This window comes from Stenella coeruleoalba (genome assembly GCF_951394435.1).
Source record: "Stenella coeruleoalba genome assembly, chromosome: 7".
NCBI lineage: Eukaryota > Metazoa > Chordata > Mammalia > Artiodactyla > Delphinidae > Stenella > Stenella coeruleoalba.
The window spans coordinates 85,952,244-85,972,940 of record NC_137153.1 but is presented as its reverse complement, the minus strand read 5'-3'; the positions used below and the strand labels follow the sequence as shown (position 1 = coordinate 85,972,940).

General features: G+C 46.3%; 1 protein-coding gene across 2 annotated transcripts in view; it reads right to left on the bottom strand.

Moving 5' to 3' along the window:
* Window positions 1–6,762: 6,762 nt before the first annotated feature.
* The window catches only part of UNC13B (unc-13 homolog B), a 224,825-nt gene continuing 210,890 nt past the window's right edge, over window positions 6,763–20,697 (bottom strand). For both annotated transcript variants that reach the window (XM_079927681.1, XM_079927680.1), the window contains 16 exons: window positions 20,379–20,506; window positions 19,651–19,736; window positions 15,278–15,404; window positions 15,048–15,144; window positions 14,675–14,818; window positions 14,275–14,352; window positions 13,735–13,812; window positions 13,405–13,493; window positions 13,013–13,165; window positions 12,764–12,887; window positions 12,597–12,653; window positions 12,334–12,414; window positions 11,266–11,413; window positions 8,819–8,911; window positions 8,479–8,638; window positions 6,763–8,314 (listed from right to left, as the gene is read on the bottom strand). In XM_079927681.1, coding sequence (XP_079783807.1) covers window positions 8,029–8,314; window positions 8,479–8,638; window positions 8,819–8,911; window positions 11,266–11,413; window positions 12,334–12,414; window positions 12,597–12,653; window positions 12,764–12,887; window positions 13,013–13,165; window positions 13,405–13,493; window positions 13,735–13,812; window positions 14,275–14,352; window positions 14,675–14,818; window positions 15,048–15,144; window positions 15,278–15,404; window positions 19,651–19,736; window positions 20,379–20,506 — 1,929 coding nt within the window. In that variant the 3' untranslated portion in view covers window positions 6,763–8,028. The remainder of the gene's footprint in view (window positions 8,315–8,478; window positions 8,639–8,818; window positions 8,912–11,265; window positions 11,414–12,333; window positions 12,415–12,596; window positions 12,654–12,763; window positions 12,888–13,012; window positions 13,166–13,404; window positions 13,494–13,734; window positions 13,813–14,274; window positions 14,353–14,674; window positions 14,819–15,047; window positions 15,145–15,277; window positions 15,405–19,650; window positions 19,737–20,378; window positions 20,507–20,697) is intronic.

The window sequence follows — 20,697 nt, the reverse complement described above, 5'->3', positions numbered from 1 at the left end:
ATAGAGACACAGCTGTAGAGAACAAACGTATGGACATCAAGGGGGAACGTGGGTGTGGAGGGGCGATGGTGGTGGGATGAATTGGGAGATTGGGATTGACATATATACACTAATATGTATAAAATAGATAACTAATAAGAACCTGCTGTATAAAAAATAAAATTCAAAACAAAACAAACTGCCTGACTTAACCCTTGGAATAGCTGAAACGGAAAACCTTCCTTGATTGGCCTTGATAACAAAGTCCAATTCTCTTCAAATTCTGTCCGTGGCTTCTAATTTCTTCCTGACTGTGGCTATTAATTCTAGGGAACGTAAGGGATTTGAACATAGCTACTGCATATCTAGGCAAGGCCATGTAGCTGAAAATTCCTTGATACAGGTAGAGAAGAAAGAATGGTGCAATTTCAGTGAGATTCATTTCATACTCTCCAAAGCCAAGGACATGACTCAGCAGAAGACTGGCAGATTCCAAGACAAAGGACTAGATGGATAAGAAAAGGTATTCACAGAAATAATATTTTCTTTTCCACAGCATTTAGGTAACTGGACAGTTTACAACTTATGTTGTTGAAGATAACTACTGCACACTAAAGGAGAAAATAGTATGTAGGAAATAATATTTGTATCTATGATTCAGGATGATAGAGAAGGTCACAGATGGACAAGAGTACTCAAAAAAACCCTTTTCATGAGGAATTCATCAGACACTGCAAAATGCTGCCACGCAGATTTTATTATATAAAAGATAATAAGAAAACCAGGAACCCATGTTTTATTTATGGACTGAAAAAATTGGCCAGGAATAGTCCATCACAGCTTTTCTCAAATTTTAACATGCATCAGAATCACCTGGAGGCTGGGTCCCTTTCTCCCCCTCCCCCCGCCCCTGCCCAGAGTTTCTGATTTAGCAGGTCTGTGGTGGTGCCCAAGAATTTATATTTCTTACAAATACAGGTGATGCTGATGTTGTTGGTTCAGGTCTAATACTTTGAGAACTGCTAGTTTATCATAAGGTCCACATTATACTGGATACACACACACTTGTTGCAAATTATGGCAATTTAGTTAACTCTCTACTGTTGACTTTGGAAATGATACTCTCCCCACCAACCTAATAGCCAAAAATAAGACTACTCAGGAAGAAGTTATAGCTAGTCAGGTAAGGAGACAATCTATTTTACAGCACAAATGTATGTGTTTGGGCATTTGACAGAGGCAACCAATGACGTATATCTAGCAAGTAGGAAACAACATTGCCTTTAAAAGCCTTTACCTATCTTGAGGCAGACATGAATTTTGTTTCTTGTACTCAAAAAGAACATCCTTTGGATCTCTCTGTACCTTACACATTACCCAGGGTCCCATTCTCATTCTTCTTTTCTCACTATTCACTTTCCCTGAGTTTTCTTACCCATCCTATGGCCTAATTAAAAAAAAAATCTATATATCTATATATCTATATCTATATATCTGTCTGTCTGTCAGTGGTTAGTAACTTTGTTCAGGTTAAGAAATTCCTTTGAGGGTTTCCCTGGTCGCACAGAGGTTAAGAATCCGCCTGCCAATGCAGGGGACACGGGTTCAAGCCCTGGTCCGGGAAGATCCCACATGCCGTGGAGCAACTAAGTCCGTGTGCCGCAACTACTAAGCCTGCGCTCTAGAGCCTGCGATGCACAAGTACTGAAGCCCGCGTGCCTAGAGCCCATGCTCCGCAACAAGAGAAGCCACCGCAATGAGAAGCCTGCTCACCACAACTAGAGAAAGCCTGCTTGCAGCAACGAAGACCCAAAACAGCCAACAATTTAAAAAATAAAATAAATTTATTAAAAAAAAAGAAATTCCTTTGGGAATTTAATTAATGCTATAGACACTTCATAAAAATAAACATATATATATATACATATACATTTTATATCCAATTCAAGACATTCAGAGATTCTCACTCAATTCCATAGGCCCCAGGTTGAGAATCCCTACTTGTATGCTAATGTTTCAAAAATATGTATCTTCAGCCTGAATTTTTATTCTGAGCTTCAGTAGTACATATCCAAATATCTACTTAACATCTGTATTTGGATGTCACACAATTGCCTCAAAATCTACATGTATTGAGGAGTGACTGTTTAATAGGGATGGGTTTTCCTTTTGGGGTGATGAAGAAGTTCTGGAACTGGATAGTAATGATGGTTGTGCAACACTGTGAACATACTTAATGTCACTGAATTGTACACTTTCAAATGGTAAATTTTACATAATGTGCATTTTACAATAAAAAATTTACATTTACAAAACTGAAATTATCTCTATTCTCCACCTCCCACACACCCAAAATTTGTGCTTTCTCTTATATTTCCTGTCTTTGAACATGTTACTAGTCTTACCATTTACCTAGTTGCCCAAGACAGAAACCTGAGAGTCATCTCTGAAAATGCTCTCTTTCATTCTCCCACTTACAATTAATCATGAAGTTCTGTACGTTCTTCCTCATTAATAAAAAGTTAACTTGGAATAGTCCTCTACGACTATCCCCAAAGCTTCTACTTAAGTTCAGGCCACCATCATTAGCCTCACAGTCTCCAGTTTCGTACCTTCCCACCCTCCACCTCAACCCCCCTTCAACTGGCTATTCTTATCTTGCCAGAGTGAGTTATCTTTTTGCTTAAAAACCTACCATTGCCTTCAGGATAAAGTCTAAATTTCTCTTCATGACCTGGCCTCTGCTTACTTCTCTAGTCTTATCTCTCAACATCCTCCTACACAAAGCCAAATGTCTAGTGACATAAGCTACCTGCAATTCCCAGCTCATCACCAACTTTTTTTTTTTTTTAAGCCAAGTGCCAAGTGCACATACTACTCCAAATTCCTAGAACTTCATTTCCGTCTGTTTAGACCTGGCTAAGTTCTACAGTTAAGATTCAATTTACACCACCTTGCTCAGGAAGCCTTTCAGATGCCCCAAAGATGATGTCTTTACTATGAGCTCCCTTACTATGAGCTTCTATGTTCACTTGTATCGTAACATTTATACTTTAAGTCGAAGTCATCTGTCTCCTTTAAAGACCACATTATCCTTGAGGGTAGGGACTATATATCAATGCACCTCCAGTACCTAAAACAGTATCCAGCATGTGGTATGTTCTAAATAAATATTTTTGAACGAAGAAGTGATGCCTTAGTGAATAATAGGAACCCTGATATCAGAAGTCACCCAACTTTCCAGTGACTTCCTACCTTACTCTGTTAAAAGCCAAAGTCATTACCATGGGCTCTGACTTCATCTCCTACTATTCTCCCCTTCATTCACTCAGTTCCAGCCACACTTTGAAACCATGACTGGAAAAATATTTCAGCCAAGGAGCCATTTAAGCATGTACAGGAAGGAAGGAACTAAAATATACTGAGCCTCCAGCATGTATCATGCCCTGTGCCAGGCAATTTCATGTGTCATATCATAGAATCCTCACAATCACTCCGGGAAAAGGCATTGCTCTATGGCCATTTCACAACTAAGGAGACTAAGTCTTACAGTAGATTTCTGAATTTGAACAGAGGGAAAACTTTATTGGAAAGAGTCCATAGTGGTAACTTTTCCTTCCCTAGATACCTTTTATGCTGGTTATTCTGTTTGCTCTGCCTCCTCCCAGCCAACTCCCTCTGCCCTGTTCTGGGAAGCTGATCTCTATGAACTACATTACCCAGACTACCTTGCCCCTGGGCTTCTTGAAGGTAGTAGCTGGAGACCAGAGGGCAAGAGGAGAAAGGTTAGGGCATTTATTTCTCTACTTCCATGCTGCCTTGTCTAAGTTCTTGCTCTTGTCAGGCAGTCTGTCTTTCAGATTGTAGTTCTAACTGGGCGCTGGTAACAACACTTCCCTTTCTTTCCCTTGAGGCCTAGGAGTGCTACTGACTCACCACTTCCGGGTTTCACCATTTCTTTCTAGTTTCTGTTAACACTGACCATACCTCTGTAAATCATCCTTTGGTTAAACTCTCTTCAATTAAATTCTTTTGAATGCACAAACTTTTTCCGCAAGGACTCTGACTGATACACTAGGAAAACAATAAATGGCATGTTATTCTTCTCCTTTGGTCTTACATTCATTCCATTTCCAGTATCTACAGTCAAGTCTCCTTCCTCTCCTCTAATCTGAATCTTCCCATACTTCCACGTCTACATGGCCTTCTAAGAAGTCTCTAAATACTCTATTACCTACAGAGCGACGCTGCTGTTACCGTTATTATGCTGAATCTAGTGTGACATTAGCACGCTGTTGTCCTTGTAGTTCTAAGACTGTTTAGCTTTGTTAGTCTGACCTTCCTGGCAGGGCAATAAGCTCATTAGGGGCAGGGAACTTTAGCAATTATAATCTCCAAACAAACATATTTTAGCTCGAAAGAACCTTAGAGTTTACCTTGTCTAACCACCTTGTTTTACAGATGGGAAGGTTCAGGCTCACATACGGAAAGGCTCTCTCACAGCTGTACAGTGGCAGACTTAAGTGCATCATCTAGGTTCTCCCTATTACTTCACCATGCTGTGATGCTGTGCTGGGTACTTAGTAGGCACTCAGCATGCTGATAACCCACTCTTAAATTCATACAAGGGTTTTTGTTTTGTTCAGTGCTAGGCTCCATGCCTAGATGAGTACCTGGCACATATTATGTGTTCAGCAAATATTTATTGATTTTGAACCCAGGACACAGCAAGACAAGTTCCTTGGAAGTTATCAGAGCTCAGAGGATCATTTGTAATAATGACAATAATCCCTTATACATGTACAGTATAGTTTTCAAAGTGTTTTCACATTTAAATAAGCCCATTTGACCCCTCTGAAGTAAACATGGCAGGAATTCATAGTCCATTTAACAGATGCAAGCAACAGCCTCTGAAAAGTTAAAAGTCAAGGTCCCCTGAGAAGTATGTAGCAGAGCTGAGACTACTGTTCATGTTTTCTGACTCCCACTTCAATACCATCTTCACTACTCCATGTTGCTTCTTCAGCTTAGCCATTCTGCTTCAAGATATGCAAGGTTCATTCACGGAGCTAGTCCAAATATTCACAATGACTAGGTGAGTTATATACTTATGCTGATAGAAATGATTTTGCTTTCTAAAAAATCCACTATTAAAGGTACTTCTATTCTACTTCTGATTAGATACAGCCTGCAGAATACCCCCAACTCTCGATACTACAAGGCCTGCTATTTCCCACAGAGAGGAGGGTTATGATCTATGCGTTCTGGAGTGAAGGAGACGGCACTTTTGAGACATCACTTCTGGTACAGACCAGAGCCAGGCCCTTTTAAAACCAGCTGTTCAAAGAGAAACAACGCCTTGTTCTTGGCCTGATCCCACCAGAGAGGAGTTGGCACATGATTTCTTCAAGATCAAATGCACCAGGAAGCTAACTGCAGATATTTTGATTGAATTCTCTTATAAAAAACACTTTAATACAGATTTCACCCTGGGTTTTAGCTACTAGTATGATCTCGGATCCTAATCAGGGCATCACAGAAACCAAAGATAACCTAAACATATATAACATATATCCAACCTCTATGGATTTCAGTTTCCATTAAGAGCTCAAAGTATTGGCACAGAAAATTATCAAAAGTCTTATATCAGGGATCTCAAACTCAAGTGTCTACCGCATACCAGGGAAATAATGTAAAGCCCAGAATGACAAAATAAGGAGTAACGGAGTCTATGATGAACTACAGAAAACTAATTTGCTAGTTGCTTCTCAGCTCCAACCACCTGTCACTTTGTGGGAATGTCAGCTAAGAGTTAATAGTTCTTCTGATTATTTCCTCAAAAGCTAGAAATACTCATTTTTAAAACATAAAATCTGGTTTTAAAAAGTTAGCTACTGATTCAAATCTGCAAGCCTTTTGTAAGCTAGTCAGCCAGAGTTTGACTTTTCCTTATGAAGTAGGTTTCTTGCTCCATATGACAGAGGAATGAGAGCAAATGTGCCACTTTCAAGTCAAATATGGTATAGGATTCATGGCTTCCCTCTCAGACAATCTGGATAGTGCTGGAAAAGTGGACAAAACTCCCTGAGTTAATAGGAATGTACCTTAGCTGGAGGTTTTGGGGGTATCTGCTTTATGAAGTAACCAGATAAATGGATGCCCTCTGGGAGGTATTTGGGGCATAAAGATCCCCTTTGCTAGGTATCTGGGCAGGTAAGTCCTCTCTGGAGCATCTAGGAAACCCGTATACTCGAGTATGGGGATGGGGAGTACTGGGAGAACAGTTTACAAGAAAGTATGAAGACGGACAGCTGTTGGGAAGTACACAGAGTGCTAGGAATGCGAGATAGTATGGGGGTACAGTCTCTCTTCAGTGTTGGGAGGGAAAAGGCGATACCCTCTCCTCGGGCGCCACCTTCGGGCGCCTCTTGCTCACCATCGCTCCGCAGCCACCGACTCCAGCGACCGCCATCTTAACGCACCTTTGCGCACAGGTGCCCCGGAGCCACACGATCCGGGCAGAGTAGAGCCCCGCCTCCGGCCACGCCCCTCCTCCCCAAGCCCGCCTCCAACCACGTCCCCTTTCTCAGCAATCTGCCCCCTCTCCCCCAGCGGTTTGAGGCTCCACCACTTGGGGGTGGGCGGTGGCGGGTGGAGAGCAGGAAGGGACTACTTGTCTAAAACCTATCATTATATAAGGAAGTCATTTCTACAGCTTTCCACACTTTAACAGAATTATCAGACCCCAAAGGCTGCTATAAGATAATTTATTACAGACTAGCCAATAATCTCTTGTAACAATGGCACATACAATAATTTAAAACAGCAAAGATTCCTAGTTTCTTATTTCATGTAATAGCCAATGGACAATGCAGAGTCCTCAGGAAGTCCAAGAGGCTGCTGCTGAGGTTATCGAAGGCCCTTCTCTGAGCAAGGGGCCTGGGAAGTCCACATGACCCTCTGGAAAAAGTTTGTCTCTGACCTCCCAGGGAGTGTTGAGCTCCCCCCTTCATCCAGCTGGTACAGAGGGATCACAGTCCAAGTTCCTTCTGTAGGGTTGAAGGTCTATGAGGGGAACTGCAGCTGACCTAGATGAAGGGGAGTGAGGACAAAGGCTGGATTCTTTCTGCAAGGGGGAGGACCGTCAGAAGGCAGTGGCCATAGGTGAAGAGGACTCTTTCTAGATTGATTTCCACAACTTTTGGCTTTGTTCAGGGCTTTTTCACGAAGAAAATACAGTCCTCTCTCCTGGATCCTTCAACTAGCTCTCAGGTGCATACACTTAAGAAGAGCTTCTCATGTCCTGAAGCATCACTCCTCTTCCTAAAGGAGTGAGGTAGGGGGACTCATGGGCAGGTGGCCCCTGGTGCTTGGGTTCCAAAGAAATTCTGCTCAGGGCTCTGAAGCACCATGGGAACCTGGTTCTACTCATGACAGATAATCTGGGCAAGGGATTAGCAGAGCTCATTTCTGAAAGGTTTCTGGTTCAGTTTCAATGCCTTGTACTCACTTGAGCTACTCTACACCAGTAGATTCTGCTCAAGGGACAGGCTGAATTCTATTCTGTGTGCTCCTGCTCTGGCCATACTCCAATCCAGACCACAGGGCTCAGCAATACCTGTAGACTCAAATGATTACTTACCTAATTAGGCACAAGTTCCAGGCCCTCTAAACTTGTTCTTCTAGTGATTGGTATGTACGGATTTAACTGGATAAGGTGTGGTATGGAGAGGGGTAGAGAAGGGTTGTGGGAGTGGAAGAACCTCTGCCAAGAATGGCTGACACTCTCAGAAACGTCTACCCCTCTGTGGAAAATCTCCCTGCCTGGTAACCCCCACAGCCCAGCTCCCAGCATCACAAACCTGCTGGTCAGGGACTCATGACCCTTTCTGTGCAAAGCCATACTCGCATCACCCCAAACTTTTCCTTCAACGTCCTTAACGGAATGAGTCAACCTCTTGACTACGAGGACCCTAAGAAACACAGTAACTCCCACTAGCCCTGACTTGTGGAACTGGTGCCATCTGGTTGGCACAGGAGCCTAGGTGCTCAGCTCCCCTCCTCCACGGAACGAGACTCCGATTTGAGCTTCACAAACTCTCGGGCCACTTCGTCATTGCTCCTCTGAGACAGAATCCGGAGAATGGTCATGCCTGTCTCATCCATGTGGATCTTCCGGCCCAAGGGGCACCAACAGGCACAGCTGCCCTTGGCTGCCACGTCCCTCAGAGGCATCACAGCCAGCCCCAGAACACGATCCTCCCGGGCAAAGCAGTAATCCTTCACACATATTTGCAACTCATAGGCTTCTGGCCCCTCTTCATTTCCCAGGAGGCTGTGAGCACAGGGTAGATGGAAGGTGGGAGACCAGAGCTGAGGGCGTCCTCAAATGAATTCACCCCAGCTGCCATCCAGCCCATCCCTTCTTTCCCCTCTCAATTCTTACCCCCCAGATCAACCCCATCCCAGAGTCCTTCAGGCCCCCATCCCATAACTTACAAGTGAAATGTCTCATTGTACTTGGGGGCCCAGTTGTTGCTTTTTGACTTGGTTGTGAACTTCCTCTTCTTATCACTTTGGTGAGGGCCAACCATGGTTACTTCCACAAAGGGCCGGAACATACCGGCTGTCTGCCACTTGAGGTCATTGGCAGCCACCACTGCACAAACATGGGAAACCTGTGAGAGATCCCATCAAGCATTCCCAGTTCTTGAGCCCCGGGTGGCATTCCCCTTGGAGGAGGGCTAAGCTGAAAGGCTGGGATAAGCAGTCCCTGCCTTTGACTGATGAGGCCACTGGGCAAGAAAAGGTCTGGGGTCTGTAAGCCCATGCCACTCACCTTTCACTGTGACCTTGTGCTCCCCAGTTCCAGGATGTGTAAACAAGTCCACCTGAATAGAGACTTCTCCCACAGGATCATCCACACCGGACCCTGAGGGACAGATGGACAGATGATTCCCCCACTGGAGAACTTTAAGACTTTAGACCTAATTATTCCAGGTAAAACCGTGGAGTTGGGAGGCTACTATCCTACATCCTAAAGCAAGAAGTAATCACCCACAGAAGCTATGGGGAAGTAAGTAATGGGAGAAGGAAAAGAACGGGGATAAAGACTAAGACTATGTATTAAAATACAAATCAGGGTGACAACATCTTAGGTGAAACCTCTTCCAGAACTGCACCTGGAATCTCTCAGATTCCCCAAACCTCTCCCAGCCTGCAGAATTTTTCATTGAAAGTTGCTGGGAAAGGACAGTGCTGCCACCCTGTATTTTTGTCTGAGAATTATGTCCACCCCATGGTGTCTCAGCAGAACAATGCGGGTCCCATCTAGCCAAAAGCAGCACCTTCCCACCTGTGGAGGCCCCTTCTTGGGAGGCTGCCCTGCACAGAATGACTTTTTCCTACTCAAACCTGGACCTCTCTGCAAACAGCTCCCCAGTCCCTCTGGCCAATTTTCAGCCTCCCCTCTGCAGAAGCCTCACTCTATTTTGGGAAAACACCAGTACCCTACACCCCAATAAAACTTCTTTGTCCTTAGACGGAGGGGTGGGGGAATTCTGAGGACAGCTATTGTTAACCCTGTCTCAGACTGTATGAATACACTGCCCATCTCTGAAACTTGGGATAGAGCCTCTGAACTCTGATACCTGGTTCCCCCAGCCCCAACATAAGCAGCTCATTCTAGTTCACAGGTGACAGTGTTAGCCCATATTAGATTCACATTTGCATGGTATATAACGTACCCTTTTCCGGCTGAATGTCCTCATTAGCAGTAAACCTAATACCTTTCCCATCATGCACTGAGTGAGGACAGGCAAGTCAAGAGGTAGCAGCAGTAGGACAGAGAAAGAAGAATCAGTTAGAGGTCTAAGGAGTTAACAGCCATTCAGAGCAGCTCTACACATATTCTGAGGGAGCACGGAGATGGGGTAGGGTGGAGAGAGAGGTCAAAGAACTGGGGTCAATGCTCGAATGCTCCAAATTATACTTAACAGTTTGAAGATCAACCAAATCATGGACAGAAGCAGTAGAACATACAGAGAGAAGGTTTCTGAGACCCACAGGGCACAAAAGAGAAAGTTGTAGGCTCTAATTTCCTAGGCCCTTAAATGATAAAGCAGTGGGTAGAAAACGTACACTCACAGTTGCATCCTCCCTGCAGTCACCACCCCTGCCTGCTGTTACTTCATGTGTGCCCATTCGAGCATCTCCTCATCTTTATATCTAGCTTAAAGCTCAATGTTTCCAAAAGGCCTTTTGGATTAACTCCTATCCTCCCTGATGTTACAGGCCTTTACATGTACTCAGCTCTGTGAAAGATCCCTGTCTCCTTGAGCAAGGCTCATAACTTCTTTTGCTCTGCCTTCTCACTCTGGACTTGAAATACGAACATACGTGGAAAACGGAGCAGTACCGCAGGTCCCTTGTATTTTTCACCTTTCATCAACTCTATTCTAACTGCTTAGATCCCTCTTCCCCTCTGCGTCAGCTCTGTGCTCCAGATCCACAGCTCAGTAAGGCCTAAGCCTTCCCACTCCCGCCTCCACCAGGTTCACTCCTCCAGGCTTCCCTGGAAGGAGCAACAAGAACTGCGCCTTGAAGGTCCTTTCCAGGAGGACCTTCCCAGGGTGAGGGTCAGAATTTCAGTCTGAGCCATGTCTAGGCAGATGTGTTTTGTTATGAATGGGCCTGCCTGGAGGCAAGGAGGGGTTCTAAGAACTGGAAGTCACTGGGAGAAAATCAGCTGCCTGGGTTCCCTGTGCACTAGCATCACCCATGAGGCCGGAGTCTCAGCTCTGCAGAGCCCCATGATCCGCACCCTCCCTTCAACTGCTCCCATGGTTTGCCTCTCTTAGTCGTCTCCTCACCCACACTGGAGAATCTGGAAAGTCTTTTGCTTTCTCTCCCCTGAACAGCTTCCAACTTAGGCTCCCAAAGCTATGAATCTTCATGAGTGTCTCAACCACTCATTCTCAAGGCTTCCTCACAGATTTTTCCTACCAAACAGGTATACTCCTTGAGCTCAACACACATGCACTGGCCAGATGATGTCTGGGAAAAGAAAGCTCAGGCACATTTCCCAGGTCTCTGTGACTCTCCTATCTGGTTTGAGTGTGGGCTGGGGGTGAGTACTGGGATCCAGCAAGAAATCCTGGTGTCTGAGTTTGAAGGGCTTTCTGGAGAAGTACTTGGATCCTCCCTGAGTGCTACAGGATACTGACTCCCTAGGGACAGAGATGTATCAGGGAGGGGAGGTGGGGACCCAAAGCCCTTAGGCCTTACCCTGGGCAATCTGTGAGCGCACAAAGGTCTTGATGAGCGTGTCTGTGGTCTGTGTGTACAGAGACAGGGCATAGCGTAGGGACTGCAGATCTGGGCTCTTCTCCAGGAAGGTTTTCTTCAGCCCATTGCCTCCTGCATGAAAGTATTGCTGAAAGACAAGAATAACTGCTAACTGCTACTGCCTCATTCCCTTACAGAGAGGCAGCTCTCCAACAGTGTTACTCAGAGAAATGACATTTGAGCAGAGGCTCAGCGAAGATGCTGGAAGAGGATGGTGAGCCATTCAATAAACAGCAATATCAGGAATACCACACAGAGCCAGAGTCATAGTCTCTCAGGTGAAGAGTATTATTTGAATATCTGGCAGGAGTGGTAAGGGATGGCCACGTTTCTGGACGTGATTCTTGAAGGATGACTCTATCTGGACAAAGATATGTGACAGAAGCATTTCAGGAAGAGAGTAGTCAGAAGTGTTGCTTTACCCCTGGGAACGCTTAGAGCACTTTATACCTATGGCATACCTCTCCGAAGTGCCCTAAATCACAGCCCACACGTACCTGCCTTATTTATCACTTTACCAGGTTATAAGTATCTTGATGCTAGGAACTATATCTGATTCTCTCTGCATCCTTCATAGTGTATAGTGCCCAGAACACATGTTGCCTGGTGGAATAAATGAATGCGTAATAGGAAAAAAAATCCTTCGAAAACCCAAATGATTTTAAACATAAGTGAAGAGGTCAGCCAGATGTCGGGTATTAGGATCTGGAAGATTAATTCCCAGTGGAAAATATTCATGAATGACAATGAGGTACAAAGTGAACTAAACTGTCCGCAGAACCCAAGAATAATGTTCTAGGTCTGTGGCGATTCACCCGAGACCACACAGGAGGTACCTTTTTGGTTGGTCCCCAGCAGGAATATGGAATAGCAGAGAAAGATATGGACACAAAAATCACTCTCTTCTGGATGTGGGGTGGCAAGAGCCCGAGGGACACCTAATCTGGCAGAATGGAATGCCAGGACCAAGTGGTAGTAAGATTGTCTAGAGGAGGGGGAGGTCTCCACCTTGATGGTGTCCAGGGCGAGGTCAAGGACAGCACACTGCTTTGGAGTGAGACTCCGGGTTTCCTCTCGCACCATGTGGTCCTAGAACCCCAGAGAAAGCAACAGCATCAGGACAGCTTATGGCTGTCATCAAAGTCTTTCCCCCACCTGTCAGCCACAGCTACATGTTCCTCTCCTTCCCCTCTGCTTCAGTCTTCAAAGCTCAAATTTCCTTCCTTCCAGGCAACCCCCAGCCTCAGAAGGACCCCACACATCCAGAGTACCTTGAGTTTGGAAAGGTGGCTAAGCTCCTTGGCAGCAGTGAAGATCAACTGGGTGCCCTGGGCAGAGAGCGAATCAGTCAAAAGCAGAGAACTCCAAACTCAGTCAGGAAGCATGGAGGAGGTTTAGGGAGACACAGCAGGACGAAGTGGAAGGGAGGTGTCCTTACCGTCTGGTCAGTAAGTGGGGGCAGAACAATCATCCTCTCCATTGTATTCATTACCACCCGCCAGAGCTCCTTCAGTACCCGCTTCAGGACGGTCTTCTCACACACAGTGGCAAAAAGTGTGAGGCTGCAGGACCAGGCAACAGGTAAGGATGGGGTAAGTGCTTGAGAGCTCCCCCTCCCTGAGAGGCTCCTCTGTGACTGCTTCTGCCCTGTTCGTCCCTAAAGGACAGTCCTCAGTGCTGTACTCACTTGCCATCCAGGAAGTCCATGAGGGGCCGGAGCACACTATCTGCATCTTGAGTCACTGAGGCCCGGGCGCTGGGGGATGCATTCCCTGGGCCCCGCACCTGGCCCAGGATGTCGGCCATTTGTTGAACACACTCATCAATCCGCACCTGGAAACTACACATGTGCCCACAGTGCAGCCCTCCCTGCCCCAAATGCACACTGTCCCTAAAGCAGCACCAGCTATTTGGTCCCACTCCAGCATACTCATGGTGTAGCTCCAACAGGGACAGCCAGCAGGAAGAGGGGGAAGATCCGCATATGTGCAGCTGGGTGGATGAGTGTGGGGCAGGGGATCTGGGACTGGCCAGGCACCACACCTGGCTCTGAGGGCTGTGTGTTCTGGGGCCACCGACCTGTTTCCAAACACCATGCTGAGCTCATCCAGAACCGTATTCAGTTTCACCTGCAGTTCCTTCAGACTGTCTGCAGCTTCAGGGTCCAACTGTATCCACAGGAGGCAGGCTTCGCTAAGCTGGTTCTCTTATGCTTTCCTCCCTTCCTGTGCCCCCACTCCTCCCTCCTAGGGCCTCTACCCCAATGCCTACTCAAATCTCTCAGCTCAAACCACTCCAGACCCCAAGCTAAACTCCTGGTCTATACCCAGTCAGGAGAGGGTGGAGTTCTGTGGCCAGGGAGCTCAGGAACAAAGGGAAAGTACAGCAACCCCAAACCTTAAGACTTACCTCCTTGCCTCCCATGGCCTCAAACATTTTCTCCAGCTGGACCCTCAGTTGCTGCATGTTGTTCATCAGGATGCAAGGCTTTGGGGACAGAGGGAGGTGTTGAGTTTGGCTCCATTCAGCACAGAACTCATCAGGCTAGAGTCTCTCCCTCTCTCACATTACTCCAAAAGCCACAGGGAATTTACAACACATATTACATGTGTCTCTCCCTAAGCACTGAGATCTGGAACCAATGCAGACATCTCTCCTTGAATGAAGACTAGAAGCAAATGTTTCTGCTTTTAAGCTGGGTGGGGGGCCCCAGGTGTTCATGGGATTACCCTTTATAACTCTCTGAATGTATTAGAAAGAAAGACTAAGCAAAGGCCTAGCTCAGTAGAGAATAAACTACCAAATGGAGGCACAAAGGAACCCCTCATCAGGTTCTTATTATTTTGTGGCATAATCTCAAGCACAGCCCTGCCGGGAGTCACACGTCAGGAGAATCACCCCACCCTTAGCTCTGAGGAGAGCTTCAAAAGCAAAAAGCCTAACCCTCACCATTTTCTCCTTTGTGCAATAAGCTGGGAAGTTCTTTGATAAGATGTCTGCATATTCCATCAGCACCTTCCCGATGGTCTGAGAAAAGAGGAGAAAAGGAAAGGAGAGGGAACCCTTAGCTCTACCCACAGGGATCTTACCTGAGGTTGTACTTCTCATCCCAGAACAGTAACAGCAGGTATGCAAAGGGGAATGTCAAAGTAAGGCACAAATCTCCCTCTCAGCCCCAGAACAGCACTGAAACAAACCCACCTGTCTGCCCCGGACTCAAGTAAAGGAGAATGGGGGTAACGCCAGGCTTAACCCAAAGGCCATCACAAAGAGGGGTTGAGCTCAGGCCTGTGGCTAGGCTGTGATGTGATGGAGGTAAGAGGGGAGGGGTAGGGAAGGTCATGGTCACCTTAGCAAATCTCCTCATGTAGTGGGCAAGGATGTTGGGGTCTGGGCATTCCAACTTCCGGATGATCTCAAAGCTCTGATTGAGCTGTGTGAAGACGTCCACCACAGAGCAGGAAAAGAGTGCGTGCTCTGATGTCTGCTGGAACTAAGGAAGGCCACACACAGGGTCATCTTCAGCTGCTACCTTTTCCCAAGTCTGTAAGGTTCTAAAGGGCTCTCTGCCCAGCAGGGGTGGCTCAGCGGCCCGCGACAGCCCTCCTTACGGACTCCACAAGGCAGGGACAGCCATCCTGGTTGAGCCCAGGAACTTCTGCTGATAGCTAATTGCTGGGAGACCTGGCCTGACCCCTGTGAAGCCCAAGCCCCCGACTTACCCCATCCTTCTTATCTCGTTCCAAGGCCCCACGCAGAAATTCCAGGGACACATCCTCATTCTCATCCAGCCACTGTAGGACAAACTGCTCAAACCACCTGCAGCCAGGCAGGAAAATTGGGGGTTGGAGCTAGTGGTTGGCATATACCATGTACCTGACTGTAAGGATACTGGCCTTGTCCAACCCCTAAGCGCCCCTCTTCCCTCTGCAGCCCCCACATGATGACTCACGCTGGGTACTCAGGCACCTGCCCCTGGAGGGCAGGCAGATCCCGCATGTATTCATTGTGGAGCCACTTCACCTTGAAGTGCAGGTTCATGTAGTCAGCACTCTTACACAGCCGGTCTTTCTCATGCTCTAGTGGTACGGAGGAAGGCTGGGTCAGGTCCTGGCAGTAGAGGCCATGGTTCCTGAGCTTTCCCAAGGCGGCAGATCTAGTCAGGTGGCTCTATCAAATGTCTGAGAACAAGGGTGACTCCCAAGCACCTCCTCACAGCCACCTCCTTCTAACAGTGGGTACTCTGCTAAAAGCCTGGCCCAAATCTTTCTTTAGAGACTAAGCCAGACACCCAGATGAGGCCCACAGTCTTCCTGTGCTGGCTTTTGGAAGTGCAAGTGAGGTACTGGCCTCTGGTGAAGAAGAGGAGAAAAGGATGTGGGTGCTAAGGCTGATTCGTGGGGAAACTGCCCAGGACTGGAGAGACATGACGGTTTTCCAAGGCTTTTCTAATCCTGGTACCTGAGCCATTTCCTCAGATGGATTTAAATGAGATGAGCAGTCGTATATGACATAAATGGGTCACTGACAACCACACAGACACAGGGAAAACCAAAATGGGCCTGAGCTGACAGAACGAGCAGTTGAGCAGCCATGGTGTAACAGAATCTTGAAGTAAACTGAAGGGTCCCAGAGCAGAGCTGGGACACTGAAAAGTGAACTCTCAGAGAAGTATGCAAACAAGTCAGTTTGGAAACACAGCCAGATGAAAGGGCCATCCTGCTACAGAAAATGGGATGCTTATGGACTTGAAAGGTTATATAGCTGAATCTGCAGAGCCTTCTGGGAAGTCTAGGATGAAGATCACCCACAGCTTGCCCAGAGAGTCTGGCACTGGCCAAACCCACAGGCTTTCTTCATTTACCCCCTTTAGAGATGAAGCATTAGTTTGAACAATAAAAGCCAACTGTGTGCTTACATATAACAATGGTGAAAGCAAGCAAACTGGGGAGAGTACTGAGCAACAGAGAAGGGAAGATCATTGTCCTTGGGAACTCTACTGCTCAACTCAGAGTTGCCATGGGTGACGCTCCTCCATGTCAAGGCAGAAGAGCCAGTCTGGGGCAGCCGGCCCTTGTGAATTAGTAGAGCAGACACTCAAGGAGGAAACGGGAGCCCGGGATTCAGCCTCAAAAGGCTCCCTTGTTCCAGGAATTTCATCTCCTGGCATTGTAGGCAGCACCATATCAACCCAAAGTTGCATTTGCAGTCTCTTCTATGAAGCAGTGAGCAAGAGAAGAGGAAACAGCAGTAAAACTAGAGGTGAAGGGACAACAACCAAAAGTTCTTACCACCCAGAAAGAGGACTTTTCGTATACGAATGACAGTGGATGCTTGTGACAGAGCAGAGACACCAATGAGCAATAAAGAAAGTGAAAAAATCAGGGACATCAGAGAGACTCTCTCAGGGCTTGCCCCTTCTCTCCCACCCTGCTGTCCTTAAACCAGGCCAAGAACCTAGAAACGTGAAAAGGTACCAGCAGGAGGGCCCTTCCTCCTTCCTGTTCAACAACCCACTAGAAGTGAAGCAATGCTGCCCCATCACTCCAGAGCTCCCTAACTGCTTTCTTCTAGGGACCTTCAAGTTACTGTATTTACAGAGAATTCTCACTTTCTCTGTCAAGCCATCATCTGTACTCTGATCCAAAACCCCAATTTCTAATTAACTTCTGTGGTACAAAAACACTGGGCACACTTTAAACTGTTCTAACAATAGTAAGACTCCCATGGAGTCATGCTCCAGTAGTCGCTTGAGGTTGCTGACGGTGGGGTCTGGTGATCAGGGCTTGGTTAACCTGTCAAAAGGGGCAGAAGGGTATCTAAACCTTCTCCTGCCTGTGACTGCCACAATCCTCCCTCCATTCATCTTTCATCCTTGGAGGGTTCTTTCAACCTCATGATTTCAACTTTCCAGCTTGCTGATCTCTCCCTGGTTCTGGTAATGTCTATACGAGGATTTGATGGAACATTTCACTTTGCCTGGGTTTAACTCCAGTCACCACCTTTTGCCATTTTAACATCTCCAGCTGAAGCTGGAGTATACACACTAATCTCACCCTCTTGTTCAATGCCGAGCATCATCCTCCAGTCTTCCTTCTTCCTCTTTATTCACATCCAACTAACTCACTAATCGCTGTTGATTTCATCTCCAAAACTCCTCTGGAATTTATCTATTTCTTTCTAGTTACACTTTTACCTGTCTAGGTCTCATTACCACCTTCGCTAACATGCATTACCACAATAGTCTCCAAACTGGTCTTTCCTCCTCCAACCTATTCTCCATACTGTAGCCAGAGTGAGTGGCCTTTCTATATTAAAAATCTAGTTATGTTAATCCCTTTCCTAACATGGGATTGTTGTTCAATGCCTCTCAACTGCCTCAGGGTAGAGTCCAAAATCCTAAACATGGCTTAAAACCTCCTGTATGATCTAGCTCTGTCCTACTTCTCTATCTTCACCTCTCCTCTCTTCCCCTACACTCTAAAGTGCTAGTCACACTGAACTACTGCTTACAGTTCCCCAAGCATGCCAGCTCTGTCTAGACCCCAGGTCTCTGAACATACTGTATCCTCTGCCTAAAATGCCTGTCTCTCCCTTCCCTGTCACTAATGCTCTCCCTCCCCACCAGCTAAGTTTTATCATCCTTCAGGTGTCAGTTTGTACATCACCTCCTCCAGAAAGCCTTCCCAGGTAGTCCTCCCAGGTCCAGGTTACATGGGTCTCCTCTCAGCACCCTATGCTTATTCCTTTAGTAGCACTTAAAAACTTTGAATTGTAACTGCCAGTTTATAGGTCTGTTGTCTTGACTGATCTGGGAGCTTCTCAAGGGCTGGGGCTATGCCTCATTCATCTCAACTAGCACAGTGCGTGGCCCAAAGAAAATACTCAATATGCCTGGTGAATGGGGTGGGGATTTACTGCAAAGGGGCATGAAGAAACTTTCTGTTTATATGTTAATTGGGAGAGTAGTTACACAGGTGTACTTATTTGTCAAAACTCATCAAATTGTACTCTTAAAGTGTTTTTATTTTATTGTATGTATATTACACCTCAATAAAGTTGACTTTAAAAATACTGGGTGAGTGATAGCGTTTTCACAGTTGGAGTCAACACTATCCTTTTATTAAACAGGTCTCCCTTTCTCTTGCCCTCCACCATTCTGACAATCACTAAGCCCTGTTACAACTTCCTTCCAATGTCTATCAAATCGCATTCTTCCTCTAATTCCTCTGCTCTAATCCCAGCCCCATCCGCTCAGCCCTAAATGATTACACTATCTGCACTCTGCTTCCAGTCTCTCCCTGTTCCATCTGCCCCCGTTTTCCATTGAGGTAAAATCTTATAAAAATACTACTTTGTTAACATTGCATCTCTGCTCATCAGCCTTTAATAAATGCCAGGCAGTATGCTAAGTATGTCACATACACCTCAGTTACTTCATTAGCTCAATAAAATAGATGCTATCATCACTCTCATTTTATAGATGAGAAAATGGGAGCTCACAAAAGTTAAGTAGCTCAGTCTAAGCACACACTGTTGAGTAGGTGGTTAAACTGAGATTTGAAACCAGGTCAACATTAGTTCTTTCTCTTGAAGCAGTTCAAACCTTTTGTGTTTGTTTTAAACATATATATGTTTATTTATATACAAACATATACATGTTTTAACATATATAAACAGACAGGAAATGCAGCTAAATAAGTGGGCACAGATGGGTATAAATGGGAAGGTCTGATACAGGTAGGGAGTGATATCTTTGTGGACCAAAGTGGGAAATGAATAAAAGAATAAGCTGAATGAACAAGATGAGTAATAATTGGTCTGTGACCCTGTTCTATAGGAGAAGTGAGGGAAGAAGTATCTTTCTGGCTTTGTCACACCAATCCAGAACAACTTTCAAGGAAAGTCAGGCCAGGCAGTCTACAGCATGAGAAAATAATCCTTACCTATCTATGTATTTAAGGTTCTGAGATTCTGTAAAACTGTAAAGATAAGTTTCATAAGACCATTCTCTAATGAGCGGGCCACTTGAGAACACCCAGCATGGGAAGGGTTGATCTCTGGGCTGGGAGAGTTTTAAATAGGCACTTGCTCTAAAGCTGGAAGGAGGAACCTACATCCACACAGCAATTTCCATTATTCCTTTGGCTGAAGCTTTGCCTACCCAGCGCCTCCTGAGGCCTATCACCCACCATGCCTAAAATCACTCTAGTTTCTCACTGTATGATTCACCCAGAACTTGTAGTTGTCTGGGAGAAGAAAGGGACAGCAAACAAGGTGCTTGGACTAGGGGTCTGCAGCCCACTGCCTTGGGCACACCCTTACCCTCCAGTGCATATTTCATGTCTTGGGCAAAGAGTTGCCACATCACTTCTGCGCTGACTTTTCCCACATTCAACTCCTGAGGAAACCTGGATGATGGAAGAAGCCACAGTCAGAGAACATGGCAAGAGCCATTTGATTTGATTGCTTCCAAGGCTAACATGCCTAATTCTTGGAGGTCAGATCGAAGAGAGGAGAAGCCTAGGAAACAGGGCTACTAGGCTCAAACTGCAGAAAAGGGACCCAGGGGCCAGGGGTTGGACAAGTAGGGGCAGAGGATCCCCTCAGGCAAGGTGGCCCTAGGGGAGATGATGCCTAGAAGGCAGGGAATTGTGGCCAAGAGGAGAAGTGTTGAGGTTGGAAGACAGGCCCAGGCTAAATAAGCAGGAGGAGAAAGGGCAAGGAGGCGGGTATAAGAAGGCCCACTTTATTCATAGCAGACAGACACATACACACATGCTCTCTGGATCCCCTGGGACTCCTATGGCAGCCATTCCCAGAGGTCTCTCACTCAAGGGAGGCTGGCTCAGTCTGGGCAGGGCCCCCCATTATGTTTCCACACCTGTCTCCAGAAACAGTTACCCAGACAGATACAAGGGACAGAGGGACAGATGGACGAACAGGAGGAAGAGGTGGCACTGCAAACACATAGAGATAGGAAAGAAAGAGGCTGTTAGACAGATGGACAAACAAACCACTAAACAGATAGGGCCAAGTGAGGTGATACTTACTGGTTCAAAACGAGTGTGTAGGAATTCTTATCTTCCTCTATGATTGACACAACAAGCGTGATGAGTTTGGGCCAGAAATCCAGGTTCCTAATGCTGGGCCCTTGTTCCTCTGGAGGTAGCTCCTGATTCTTGTTCCCAAGGAGATGGTGATAGACAGTGAGAGTCAGAGTAGAACATGGAGAGTCTTCCTCTCTCTCTTCCCCACTCCATGCCCCTTCCTTGAGAATCAGGGACCCTTCGTCTCCTACAGAGTGTCTTCCACAAGACCACACCTGTTCTAGCAGAGGGGTGACCACTGGGAGGTCCTTGGACATGAAGA